The following is a 14736-nucleotide window of genomic DNA, read 5'->3' as shown; positions in this document are numbered from 1 at the left end:
GTTATGCGAGTAACTACAAATCGCAGACGCGAGCTCACCAATAAAACAATTTCTCCACCTTTCCACTTTTCTTCAAATATCCGAAGATTCCTCGGGAAACTGACTATTCCACGATGGAAAGTCACTCGTATCGATTTTTAAGGCTTCGTCGCCGCTCCTTTTCCGAACACTCGTACGTTTTATTTACGAAAAGACCCTTTCGAGTTTGTTTTGCATAATTGAGGGAGTTGCTGGAGGAGCAGCGATAAACCCGTGTCCCGGTGACGAAGCGGGGATTCGTCTTTGAGCCTTAGCCGAGCCGTGAAATCAATTAAACGATCTGTTACAGATAAACTTTCTCTTCCTGTGACTTAATGAATATGTCGGTAGCTAGCTGATTGAATATTCACGAATCGTGCGGTCGCGGAAACGGGACCTTTTCAGGTGAATTTGTTCATTAATCGAGGTCGAGGTTGAATACATTTCGCTAGGTAGAAAGTATCGACGAGTGATAAGGGAGAGCATGCAAATTTTTAAATTATCACGCCTCCAAATTTTCTAATCTTCCGACTCGCAAATCTCTAAATTTATTAATTTTCAGTCACTCGAATCTTACAATCCCTGAATCCTCAAATTTTCAATTTTTTCATTTAGTAACTTTGAAACATTTAAACCGCGAAATTCTTCGTTTAGAAATAAAACGCGTTTCCTTCGTGACCTAACCCAAAAAGAGAATAAGCAAAATGTTGCTGTGAAAATCCCTTGCTACATTATGTACCCTAACCCACGCAAACGCTCAGTCTCATAAAACACAGAACACCGTATCTACCCTCGTTTCACCGCACGCTTCCAACTTCCCATCCCATATTACACTCCAAAAACCACGTTCTAGCACTTCACTGTCTCCATCCAAAAAACTTGACTTCGTCAAAATTTCATCGACTCGCTAATCGAGGTGGAACATTAGCGCGACCGTCGATTGGCTTAACGGTATGCAACGGGCTGCAAATCAGGGCCACCTGTTCGCCGACAGCAGCGTACTCTCTTCGCTACTTCTGTTTGAAACCGTTTGGCTTAGTTTGAGGCAGCGGTGTCCTGCGCCAATGGCCGTTCGCGAACTTCGCCCACGTGTCCTGATAATGTCGGTTAATATCATGTAAATTGTAATTAATATTCATGGAGTTAATTCGCCGCCGCCTGCGAGCACCGCCACGAGCCACCCAACTTTTACCGAGAATTTACGATCGCCGCGGAACATATTTCGGTAGGGGACCCCACCGGTTCTGATCGTCGCGCAGATAAACCTACGTACCCAGTAGGCTCCCTGCTTTGCAAAATAAATCGTCCGGTCGAGCAACGAGATTTATGGCGGAATTATGAAGAACGATCCCACACGACGCTTCGTGGAATCCACTTCGAAAGCGATAAATCGCCCGGTGGTTTTTGATGTTTCGTCAAATCTCGATATAGACGATTCTATACCTTTCCGACTGTGATGTACGGATCTCACGTACCACGAGGACGTTTCCTGTTCGCCGATTGACGCCTCGATATTATGGAATGGGAACTGTTTCGCTATAGATAAACGTCTAAATCTTCCTTCTCTATCTTTTATTTCCTTTTCTCGGATTTCTTTCCCTTTTAATTTCTAAGATGTCTTTCGAATAATTTAATAGCTCTTGTGTTAGTTTATTATCTATCAGATTGTATTTTACAGTGGCTTTTTCACATCGAAGAGGCGGAGATAAGTGATTTTTACGCGTTTTATATCAATTTTGGAAATAAAAACTCGGCTCTTTTTAAACTGTGCGGTTCGTCTTACAAATTAATTTAGCATCTAATAAAATAAATTTTGCTTAGGATCGCGTTCAATTGAATCTGCAAATAATCATTCGTCTCGGTTATCGTCTCATTACGCGCTTCTATGCGACAAATTAGTCAGCAAATTACAATTACGATTCACTTAAACTTGCAATCTATGTTGTTCGTTCAGCTGCGTCTCTGAAAATGCTTTCCACGCGCCAACGAATAAGTAATTCTCGCAATTTGTTAACAAGAAGTTGCAATAACGTCTCGTTACGAGGACGTTTCGAAACATACAAATGGGCAGGAGAAGGCTACCATCTTTTCCTCGGGACGCGAATAAGGCGCGACGTACATGTACTTTCCTTTTATTACGTTATTCAACTCCCGAAAAACCTTGGAGAATCCTTTTCGTATTTCATTCGGACCGTCGCGTAGGAGAAAAGTTTGCGCAATGGTAAAATACGATGTCTGACATAGCTCGAACTAAAACGTATTGCTGGCTAATTTAATTAAATAATAACGAAGGAACAACTTTAATCCCGTTGCGTTCGTCCGCGCTAAATTATCTCGTGTTTTCCGAGATTCCCTCGACTGGCACCGCGCTCCCTTTGGGACACGACTGTAATTTTAAGATCCGTTGAAATATTAAGGAAACGAAAACTCTGTTGGTCCGACTTGTCCGCCAAGAATTCAACAATAATACGTCGTTGAAGTTAATTCCATTATCGGATTATTTTCCTCGAGGTTCTATCAGATGTAATTTGTTATTTAATTTCGGAATTTATATCATCCTACATCCAACTGATTATACGCTTGTCGTTAGTGAATTGAGAAATGGAAAAATGAGTCCACGCGGTGAAATTAATGTTATGAAAAAATTGTGTTGTTTGCGGCAATTATGAACGTATTTCCGAGATCACGTGGAGTCTTAGAGCTCGATATTTATAGTATCTCCGATATTATCTTCTAAGCGGATCAATTCTGTTATTGTTTGTTATTGTCAGGAGACGAAGTTCTTAAATGGGACGAGATTCTTTCTATAAAGAAAATTCTTTTAAGAAACGAGAGCGTAAGAAGCGAAGACTCCAAAAGATCTTCACTAAAATGTCACAAGGACGTTTCGTTCCAGAATTAAAAATGCTAAACCTTGCCTAACCAAAATCTAACTAAATCTTCAAAGAGCCTTCGTTTCTCAAATACAAATTAACACCCTACATCTTTTTCATACCCTTACGAACAAACATAAAAGAGATCCTTTTTGGTAAATACATATCTCCTTATCAGTTTATTAACATGTGATGCGACTAATTTCAATAAAATGTTATCGTCGAGTTACTTGTATTTATTGGATGTACACCGTCGCGAACTTTATGAGCCATTACAAAATATTATTCCTATAAATCCACGAAATTTACAGAATAACTTTTTCCTTACCATGTACTCTGCTCTATATCACGAAGACACACAGTATTAAAAATCACCATAAAAAATTCAATCTTAATAAATTTCACTCGAGGATAGTAAAATATATTGTACTACGATCCTCGGAAATATACTAAAACACGGTATCGCTTCTTTCTGTAATTTCCAATATTTTTTATGTTGTAACAAACGTATGGAATACACGTTGCAAAAAATATTGCAAAGGTTGGAAGAAAATTAACATGCAGAATGGTTCGACTCACCATGGATCCCGGGGGTCAGGCAGTGTTCTATGAACGGAAATCAGGTCGCTAACGTACTGATTGAACGCGTTGTTTAGCCACCCGTCGTCGACGAGCTTTTTAGTTTCGGCAGTCAAATTCGTTGGCAAAATTACGGGTCTTCCCATCTCTCCAGGCGCGCTCGGATCTTGTTCCCGGGGAGCAACAAGCACACCGCCGCCTGAAAAACAAAGAAAACACGGTAAAATAATAATTCAGCAAATAACTTTTTCCTGTTAGCGAGATGAGAACGAACTGCAGGTTCGAAACAAATGTTTGTACTTTTAACAATTTTCTAAAAATTCCTACGACCTATTTCCTTCGGAAGATTTTTAGCTCCCATAAGCGTAGAAGAGGAAGTTTTGTCTTACAAATTTTGAAATTAATACTGATTTGTTCTGCGTGGCTTTCGTGTGAAATTGTAATACCAGCTCTTGCAGATTCGTGTTCTAAATGAGTCTAATAACTCTGCGAGTAGTAATAATTCCGAAACTTGTCTGTAGCTCATTAACAAGATAAATTAATTCGTCCATTTCAGACAGCGTTCTCGGCATGAAATTTCTACCTCGATGTGGGGAAAGTGTCGCTAGTCAATTAATGAGGCAAATTACTTAAACTTTCCTTGCACATTGAAATCCAAATTTTACACTAGAAAATCACACGTATCGCAACGTATCTGTTATTTAATACAATACGATGATATACAATTACCTGATTCATTAATATCTTCAAGGAGACGGTCGATGCCAATGAAAATAATCAAAGACAATCGATATACGAAAAACGCAACCAATAAAACTACGATACAATGAAACAACCCTTAACAACCTTAAATATATAAACAAATTTATTCCTTAAAAAAGAAAAAAGAATGTAGTTGATACTTATCCCAGTACTAGCTTGGCTCGTTCACCCATCGATTCCGAAACGAAATCATCGCCCAAGCGCAATTTCCAGTTCGCGCGAGCAGCGACACACGGCAAACGAAGGAAATACAAAAACGAGAGCAAAGGGGGTGGTCGATGCAGAGACGAGGGTAAAAAACGGAAGACGGTGTGAATTGAATTTTCAGAACGTATCTCGAGTCCGTGGCTGTCTCTTTCCCTAAGAGCTTTCCGGCACAAACTCGACTTTTATTTTTCTGCGTCATATTGGCAGCCAGGGCATCGGTAAAATGGCGGCAGTACGGGGCTCGAGAGTTCACCCAGTTTCTCCTCGCGCCGCCTTGCCTGGAAATAATTTCATCCTGGCCGAGCGAGCCAGGCCCCGGTGTGCGCGATGCGGCAATAAAGAGCACGACAAATTGCTTTAGAGCAGCGTGCAGGCCGCTACGAACTTCGCCGCAGTGAAACTACCCTCGTGCATCAACCTCCCTCCCATCTTTTCCTTCGGCTCTCTTTCGAAATTCCGGTTGCAACCTTTTGTACGTCGGCCGTTCTTTGTTCCGACTGAATGCCGCCAAGGGACCCAGAAAAGATACAGCTCTTTTTATCCTTGAGTTATATTTGCGACGATAATTTCACGACGCAAGGAGGTAATACTAGCCAGATAGAGTTTGGTACGGATGACGGTGGATGGAAGATTCGATAGAAGATAGGAGGTGTCTAGGAAGAAAATAAGTATGTTTAAATATGATTAAAAGAAGAAAGGCGGGGGGAAAGGAGAGAAACTGCGAAGAGAAGGTTTGAGAAACGACAGGAACAGGAATTATGCGTGTACGAGTTTGGAATGCTACGCATTGCCAAGACTATACGAAGATGAAGAGAAGGTTCGTAATAGCAGAGGAATAAACGATGTTAGACATTGAAAACGAAGAATTGACGAAGGAACTGTAGCATCGAGCGAAAGGGTGCGCGTTCGGTCAAGAATTATAGCCAATTTTGTTCATCATCGTGATGCGCAACTAAAGGATATAGAATAGATAGACATTTACGCACTAGTGGTATGTGTATGACGTTATCTTACGACGAGTATGACGATACTTAAACGGTTTCGCGACGCGTGAAGAGATTTACAGAGAGACAGCGATTTAACTGGACCCTTCCGAGGTATGATTGGATTTCTACTGAGGTACGATCGGAATTCTCCGAGGTATGACTGAGATTCTCCGAGGTACGATTGAGATTCAGCCAAAAATGCGCTATTTCAGTATCCTTAATACCTTGTATCTTTCTTTAAATTGCGTATTGTAGTCTTGGAAGGTGACCGAGGTGTAGTGTCACCAGGGGATGCGCGTATATGGCGTTATAACACTCAACAGGAATCTGAAGGTTTGAAATTCCTCGCCAAGCATTCCTCTCCTAAACCAAACCCTGACCTACGTTCCACTCCATTGAACTCTTTATTTTTCCCTGATCTCTTTTAATAATAATAATAAATCTCTTCCATCCCATCTTTGCATGAACAAGCGATTAATTACCTTGCTCCGGGCCGGCTTGAACTTTTGCCTTGGGCTGCGCGTTGAACGGCGTCTCTTTCCTGAGAGCCGCTGCTGCCGGTACGAAACCATTGGCCATTTGAGGCGCCGCGACGCCGGACGGTGCCAAGCCTTGTACAGCTGCGTTGGCACGGTCCTCCGTGTACAGGAGGAAACACACGGTAACCCAGACCGCCGTGGCTAGAATGGCCACTTTCAACCACAGTGATCTCCTCCTGGGGAAACCCATGCTTGACTCTCAGCTTATGGACCTGGGCCTGTTTAGCTCTATCCACAGCTCTTCTTCACCTGCTATACCTTCGTTGTTCGAGCACGGTTCGATTAAAGATCGCTGTTCAGCCGGCTCGAGAGGTCGCGTTACCTCAGCAACATCCTCTCACTCTGTTCTATCTTGTTTTCTTCCAAGTTTTCTTGGTTACGAAGAGAAGGGGTGGTTTCTTCCGACAGGTCGGTTTAATTGTTTGTTAACTCGGTGTAAGGTTTATAGGAAGGTTTAATTAAGACAGAATATGACGAAGAGTTTCGTCGATCACGCTCCATCGACATTTGATATGCCTTGAACGAGGCAGAAACATCGCTGAGCCTCCATATTGCTTTGATATGCTTTGTTAGTTTGGTCGATGTTTGTGGTCGTTCGATAGAGACGATATGAGCTGATATGTATGTTCTCTGGTTGGATTCCTTCGGATATCACCGCATAGTTTCACCTGAAACATAAAACAACAATTAATTAGTGGAATATTCGGAAGATTTAGGTTGGATCTGAAATACAGTTTAAACGTGAATCTTTGTTATAAATGGTTCTGGATTATTCAGACGAAATATTAATTCCACAATTATTATTCGGTAAAGCTAGTGTGAAATATCGATTTCTCTGCGTGCAGTGAAATAGGAACGTATTAGGTCAGACGTCTTAAAGAGGAAACGAAGGCGGCGGTAACGGAATAGGAAACATGTTTGGCAAATAAAATTGTCTAGCAAAGAATAAAACACGATTCCGAGAAAGAACTGGGTATTTTGTTCAACTTCCTGTTTTCCTGTGTTATTTAGTAATCGATTCCCTCTACAATTATCGGCCTTTCGTTAGCCTGCCTTCATTTAACGTGGGAAATCTTAACGAGACGTTCGATCACGCAATTGTTCGCGTTCTCTCGCTATGTGTAAAATAGAATAATGCAATGAACAATCTTGATTAAATCGGAGAAAGTGAAAGATACGTATCTCTATTTGAAAATTAGATCGTTTAACAAATTTTTCTTTACTCACGATGCAATACGAATAAAATATCGTTCGGAAAGGAGATTGTATTGATAATTAAAAAATTATTTCCGCTGTTTCAATTAAACACCGCGAATGAGCAAATCTCATCGACCTGAACAACTATTTATGTTTTAACATTTAATTGGAAGATAATTTACCGACAAGGTGAAATCCAATTTTAATGTGTATTTCAATGATTTCTCACTTCGTACTTTCTGCAAATTCGATAAGCGATTTAACAGTGACGCGTCGTTAAAATAGCAAGTTTCAAGGGATTGATAAAGTATCCTCGAAACAGGGTTACGCAGTGGAACACGATAAGAAGTACAAACTCGATTAATCAGTCGTCTCACGTTGAAACTTTTATTAATTCAGTTAAAATCTGGCTGATGGAGAAACTTGCTTCCTTACCAACTTTCGACCTTAATTAACGCAAAAATCAGCAATTTGTATTTTCGAGGCTCGCGAAGGGACGAGATAGGATCGACGACAGATTAGAAAGACTTAATAGAACGTCTCGCATCGAAGAAGATTTACGACGACAAAACCGTGAACGCCACGAAATATTTACTAAAGACATATTTGCGGTGTAGTAAAGCAACGTGTGGAAGGAGATACACCCATAAATTAACTTACTCGAAGTAATTGAGTAATACATCATCCGGCCGGGATTTCATTAACCAAAGTAAATCATCCAAGGAAATTTCGTTTGCGGTGAAACTTTTGATTATACTATGGCAACAGGCGTTTGAGAGTATACCAATTCAGCTTAACGAATTTAATTAATCAACAACAAAGCTTGAAAACGCTCTTCAAACGATTCCCTCGCACGAAAAAATTACAACAGTGTTACGACATTCTTCTACATATTATTGACGGAAAGCTATCAGAATATTTACTAACGTTTAGTATACATCCTTTTAATTTCTATGTACTTTATCATAAATGTATTATTTCGTTAACACAATTAAGATATTAAACTAGGTAAAGATTGATAGAATTTTTCAATGAGTGGATTGAATTGATATCTTAATACTTGTGGCTGACGGAGTAGGTTAATTTTCCGACTGGATAGCTCAGAAATTAATTATTCTCCGATTCGATTAATTATTCAGTATTATTTTAATCTATATATTTACTTTTTACTCTACTTTAGTATTATTAAATAATTACCATCGTTTAAGTTTTCAACAGCTAACCACGTCGATTCAAGTTTCTATTACGTATTACGTTATTTTCCATTTTCTACATAAGCTAGCAACGGGGTTTCTAAATAGATCTTCGTTCCTAAATAGAAATAGAAATTCGTTCGCGAATTCCATTTGGAATCATCCGATTGCATCCTAATACGATCGTTGATCGATCAGTGTTCCAAGTCATTCGATTCGATTTAATCATAAATAGACTTCTGACTTATTCCATCCATTCGTCCATTAATATCGAATATTGGAGGCGATAGAAGACGATAATATGCTCGAAGGCTCGTCTAAACCTAAACGAAATCCAGCGGAAGGGCGTGTAAGCCCCAGGCGATTCCACCTTGGTGGAACGAAATTGTTTCATTCCGCGGCTCGTTACGCGGATAATACGCGACTAGTCGCGTCGGCAATGAGATTAAATTCCGCTTCATAGGGTGCCCGAGAGACGGGCAATTTTGTTGGCGTATTTCAATTAAACAAGCCCGGGTGATCACACGACTGAATTACGAATTTCTCGGCGACGACGCAACTCGCGTCCCACGAGCGGATGCGCGCGAATCCTGATGCACCTACGAATACAGTGTCGTGTTAACAAGGTTTTGCAAGTTTAATGCGTATCAGATGCGTGTCGCGGGCGCAATCGTGCGATAATTTTACGATCAGGATCCAGATCGTTCTTGAAGTGTCTTGCAAGACCATCGGACGAGTTCCGAGAGGATTTCAAAGAAACGAAGAATGAAAGTTTCATGGAAAGCAATGTTTTGTTTATCAAAATATTATTTATCGATAAAGTACAACGAGATTTGTTTGTTACGATATATTGATTTTATAATTTTAGGATATCTATTTGGAATATTTATTTAAATATATAATATTTCTTCGATCACCGAAATATCGTGAAAATGATCGATCGTGAAAATGGACGGATATCATAATTAATCATAATAGTATATTCCTTTGTGCTGTGAAATGTGGTCGTTTTATTGAAATCCATGACATTTCCCCGAGGAATTTAATTAGTTTGAATGATCACGTACGAATGACGACAATTTGGCTTTCATTTTGACATGGCACGCGAATGTTTTGATCTTTCGTATAAACTTTAATACTCGCAGTAGTCCTTTTATCTTGCATTCCTTCTTCTCGTCGTTCTTTACACAAGCAAATGTACGTAATAGAAAAATTACGTAGTATCGACGAATTTCATCGTATTTCGTGCAAATGGAACACATTGTATTTCGCGTGTTGAACATAACAGCATGCGACGTTTAATTAGAACGGGACGATAGAAAAGCGTGCTCTGCCTTCAGCGGATCCCTCTAATCGATACGTGATTTAGCGTTCGCATGTGAAATATTAGAATAGCAGCCTGACCTACTTTAACCGTCTATGAGACATAGGAGAACATGGTTACAATGAGCTTACACGATTTCGCGTTATACGACAAGGAGGAATAGATCCTCTTTAATCGAGCATTATATCCGACTGATGGCTCCTCCGTATTTAACGTCGATACTGTGTTTGTGAATTCTTACACGTAAATAATCTTAACATCGAAAATTAATACCAAAAATTTTGAAAAAAAGTTGCTTTGGTAGTTCTGGTATTGAACCTCATTCGATTTGTTAATCGCTCGTTATTAAAATCAGGAATTATAATTAAACATCTGATAGATCGTAACTTCTTCTACTGAAAAAGAAGAAAGGCAAGAATGGGTAGATTCTTCTAATGGAAAGATTTATCTGCTTATTGAAATAACATCAACATATTAATTAATGGATCACAGAAAGTAAGTATCCGTAAAGCGAACGAGAATCACGACTTGTTACAAATAAAAAATAGACGTTGGCAATGTTAATGAAATTCCCTTTAATTGTACAAATTTTCCAATCGCGACGATATTATTCTGTGTTGTAAATCGATTACTTTCCAAAGAATCGTCGGCGAGATACTGGCCTGAAGAGCAATTTCGGCGCGGAGTAATCATTTCCTTTCTCTGTTTTCAAACTCTCTGCCGCGGTTACGCAGCCCTGCTGAGAGACAGGGAGACGCATATCGCGACACGAATCAGAATTGTTCGCGATAAGCGGCCGTGTTTGCGGCTCGCCGGGAAAACTTTCGCGGTGCACGCAATCTCAGAAATTGTCTGAAGTCGTCGTAGTCGTCGACCGACTATATCGTATCGGGGGATCGAGCGCAGAATTCGAGATAGTTACACACGACGGGACGATGAAAGTGAGGTCTGAGAGGAGCGGTGAAAAGGAAAGATCCTCGAAGCGAAAAGCTTCGCAAGAAAGCTCGCTTCGAGCCGCGACTATATGCGTGTGCACGTTCGATGCGGTTCCAAGGATTTGCGAAAAGGCAATGGGCGTCTTCTCGATGTATCTGGATGACCGGGTGAACGAAGACAGGTTGAATATGTTTCTGGAATTCTAGGCGTGATTGTTGCTGCTTTACTGGTAGAATATGTACAGCGAATTCCTTTGGAGATGGAAATATGACGAAGAACAGGAAATTGGCAGAAGCTTTTTATAGAAAAAAATCTACAGCTATACAGCGTGCAATTGCATACAGTGGCTACAGAAAGTATTTGTACGCTATATTCGTTTGTAGAAGGTGATACGTAACTGATAGTACAGTTGCGTACAGAGCGATCGTAGATGAAAAAATAAATGGAAAATTTCTGAGGAAATCGAGTTTGAAAATTTATCAAGTATGTTTAAACTTGGCTAAGTAAGTTGTACGTGTAAAAATAAATCTTGAATTTAGACGCGCGTGATACGTTTTCAAATTTATTTTGCTAGATAAAGCATCTTGGGAAAAGCATTTATTCTATATTTACTCGTGTTCGGCCCGAAATTAGTCAAATTTAAGTATGTTAATATATCACTTTTCCTCGTACGTTCTCCCCATACCCAGTACGTTCGAGTAGAATTAAAGATATTGCTACCACGTGTCTCAGTAGTAGATTGTTACATTTAGATTTCGAAGGTTCAGTAAAAGATGATTAAGTGGCAACGTTAACTATTTTCGAGTAAATGTATCATAATGGAACTTGTGCGTGATGCAAGGCAGGTAATTCCTGACGTATCAACGATGTTGGTTTACATCAGACTGTGGTATTACCATTAGATTTATAGTAGGCAATTTAGAACATCTCACGATATTAAGTTGTAATCTTCATTACACATATATTACTCTATCTCAGAACAATGTCTTTTCCAACTATATTCCTTTAACGGCGTCCAAAACACACGAGATGCATACACACAGTGGAAATTCACTTACTCCCTTTCTTTCACAAACACACATCAATATCCTCTTCTATCGCAAACCCAGAGACTTCACGAACTTCAGAAAACTCAGGAAACGCCACGTACCGAGGGACCATTATCCACGGTGTATTTCCAGCCAGTCAAAAGAAAACAATTTCTATCCAGTTACATCGATCGAGGATTTTCCTCGAGCCGTCCACGTGGAAAAACCCTTCCTCTCTTTCTTTCTCAGACGCGTGAAGTGTCGTCGATGGTAACGGCCACTAAAAACCGAACGAACCACTTCGCCACGTACGTTTCTGGCAGTCGTTCGTTCGTTCTAACAGACACTTTTCCCTCCCTGGCAGACACGTGTGGCTACTCCAGACACAACGGTTCCCTCCATTTTACCGGAAAATGGGGGTGTCGCCAGCCGTGGACGAAGGAACGAGGTGGCTTGCGACGAGAAATCGTTCCGTCCGATTGTTGACAATATAATAATCCCACGGTTGGAGACCAATCGTTTGCACTTCGATCGGCTGCCATTGTGTTCGCGGCTATATACGTTGGATACTTGGCCGATTCTTCATAAATTGAGCTTTATCGATGGAATTTTGACCAAACGAACCGAATAAACGCGCTAGCGATGCTGAGGACGAAACGTTTATCGTCGTTCGATACAGTTTGTGGTCGATATTGGCTTAGTTTCAAGAAATACAGATCTTTTCGAAGTATACCAGTTTGGAAAATCTTGGATGGGAATTCTTGTCTTTTTTTTTTAGAACCTTAGGTTTTTCTACAAGAAACTGAAAGATCTTCGTGAATTTATGCGATTTCGAGTCTAGGAGAGTTTGTAAGAATCTTAATCTATGGAATTTGAATTTTTGGAAGACAATTTTAAAAATTTCAGATTCCTGTGAAATTTTAACACTTTACATCTGAACACTCGACAATTGCAATAGATTTATAGCGCGATATTTAATCGGTTAAGCCTAAAATTAACGGCATGTGAATATTATTATCGCATTTTGTTATTAAGTTAATTGTAAACGGCACGATTATAATAATTTACGCGTATGTAACGGGGGATACATGGGAGTGATAGCAATTAATTATTTGTAATGGAGGTAACGTTGACTGCTCTGTTTTTGTGCTTGGAGTTAATCGCGTGTAAATTGAAATGTACGCGATTATGTGATAAAGTTACTCGTAGGTTAATTTTCAATCACATAACTATTCATTTATTAAATATCCTATAGCAACAGAATCGAAATTACCTATTTCAAACGACCGTGCTACGTATTATCGTACCGTATTAAATATCATATTTCATTTTCAGAGCATTAGACTCTAATCAGCCTGTTATTCTACTCGCAAAACCTTATATCGAGACTTACAAAATTGCTCGATTTCAAAATCGTATTATCGATCGAAATAATATCGAATTATTTTCAACGTTTGAAAGCTCGATGCTTCGAAAATTCAAAGTTCAAATTCTATTGCATTGTCATTCAATAAATATCTGAGATTAAGAATTCGACGAGGAGTATAGTCACCTAAAATCTTCGGCGAACCGAATGTGTGAAATTAGGTCGCTTCTCACCCTCGCAACAAAATAATCAGTTCTACCAATCTCTATTTCCATAAGCCTGTATTTCACGACAATTGTCAGCATTTCTCTCCACCATTTCGCATAGATCCGTGTACACACCTCCTGGCGAGCCGCAACTTTAGGAACTGCACCGAATCGATCCTGTTAACCGCGTTTCCTTGTAAACACCGACAACCGGTTCCTGGCTGGTGAACCAGTCACGCGAAGAAAAGGATTTTCACCGGTGAATTTCCAGAACGGCAAGCGTGAGATTACATTTTCGAAAGTTTGTATTTCCAGCTTTTTATTCTATTTCGCTCCTTTCTATTCCTTTTATTGCCGCAGTCCCTTCCATGTTTCGCTAGGTTACTTTGCGCCGCCACACCCAGGATAACATCTCGGTCGCGTGTCCCTGTTTATTCGCCTTCCACTTTCAACAAGGGATTTTCAACCCTTGTTAAAGCCACGCTGTAATGGACAGACACACTCGCCGCCTTCGAGAGCTTCCATTTCGAAACGCCACAATGTTCTCGATTCTAGCTGGTATCGATATCGGAGCGAATGCCAGGAATCGAGATATTTTCGAATTTACAGGTAGTTTCGTTGCCGAGTAAGTCGGAGAGGGAAGTTGGATCTCGAAATTTGTTCGATGGTATGCCGTGTGCTACTCTTTCCAAGCCTCTACGCTCTAAGAAGTTTTTGATACGTATGGAAAAGCTGCTATATATTCTTACAGAGAAACTTTCGCTTTGAAAGTTTTACTTCTTCAAAGGTAACGTCCTATTCCTTCCCATCTTTTATCGATAGAGACAAAACTGAATAATAATTTTCACACCAACGGTTATTACGACATGTAGAGATGCAAATTGCACTCGCAATGAAGTTGCGCGCTTTCGGTTGTGATGCAAATTAACTGTGTCGTCGTACTGGCGTGAATGAAGTTATGGTTCGCGTTACGACACCAGCGTAAAAGGTTAAGTGGTCAGAAGAGAAATTGAAAATCTACCGTCAGAAATATAAAACGACCGTAAGTCAAACATGACAAGATAACAATAACCACAAAATATTCTTCTACGTTTTCCTTCTACATCAACCATTTCCCCTCTCTAAACGTACTTTCTCCGTGTCAGACAGCTATTTCTTAAAAAGAAGAAGAAAAAAAAAAACTCCAGCAACGTTGCTGCAGAAGCGTATCCAGCTCCCGAAATGAAACGTTCGCGGTCCAATTGCGAGTTTCTCAAACTTGAAATCCTGTCGGTTGGAAACGCGAGACATTCTCGCAACAACGGAACGCGGGGCAATCGAACGGAGCGGTCCGAGTCGCTAAGAAAATAAGTCGATGCTGCCTTCGGCAGGCTGAGCACGGGAAGAGAAAGAAAGGGCAAAGAAAGTCGTGGGAAGAGACAAGCGTAGGAAAGAAAAAACAAAGCGAAACGAAAGATTTCGAATCTGCATGAAACTCGGTGTAAGGCAGATTGGAAAAACAATCGGGAACGTTCGAGAGGGA

The 14736-nt window shown here is 40.2% G+C and overlaps 1 protein-coding gene across 8 annotated transcripts in view; it reads right to left on the bottom strand.

Moving 5' to 3' along the window:
* Pgant9 (polypeptide N-acetylgalactosaminyltransferase 9) overlaps positions 1-14736 on the bottom strand; it is a 293850-nt gene that overhangs the window by 81739 nt on the left and 197375 nt on the right. For all 8 annotated transcript variants that reach the window (XM_076622866.1, XM_076622863.1, XM_076622864.1 and 5 more), the window contains 2 exons: positions 5908-6632; positions 3471-3669 (listed from right to left, as the gene is read on the bottom strand). In XM_076622866.1, coding sequence (XP_076478981.1) covers positions 3471-3669; positions 5908-6154 — 446 coding nt within the window. In that variant the 5' untranslated portion in view covers positions 6155-6632. The remainder of the gene's footprint in view (positions 1-3470; positions 3670-5907; positions 6633-14736) is intronic.

The sequence above is a fragment of the Bombus vancouverensis genome, chromosome 11 (assembly GCF_051014615.1).
Source record: "Bombus vancouverensis nearcticus chromosome 11, iyBomVanc1_principal, whole genome shotgun sequence".
NCBI classification, from domain to species: domain Eukaryota; kingdom Metazoa; phylum Arthropoda; class Insecta; order Hymenoptera; family Apidae; genus Bombus; species Bombus vancouverensis.
Note: the sequence above shows the minus strand (reverse complement) of the source record. Positions and strands in the feature narration are given on the sequence as shown.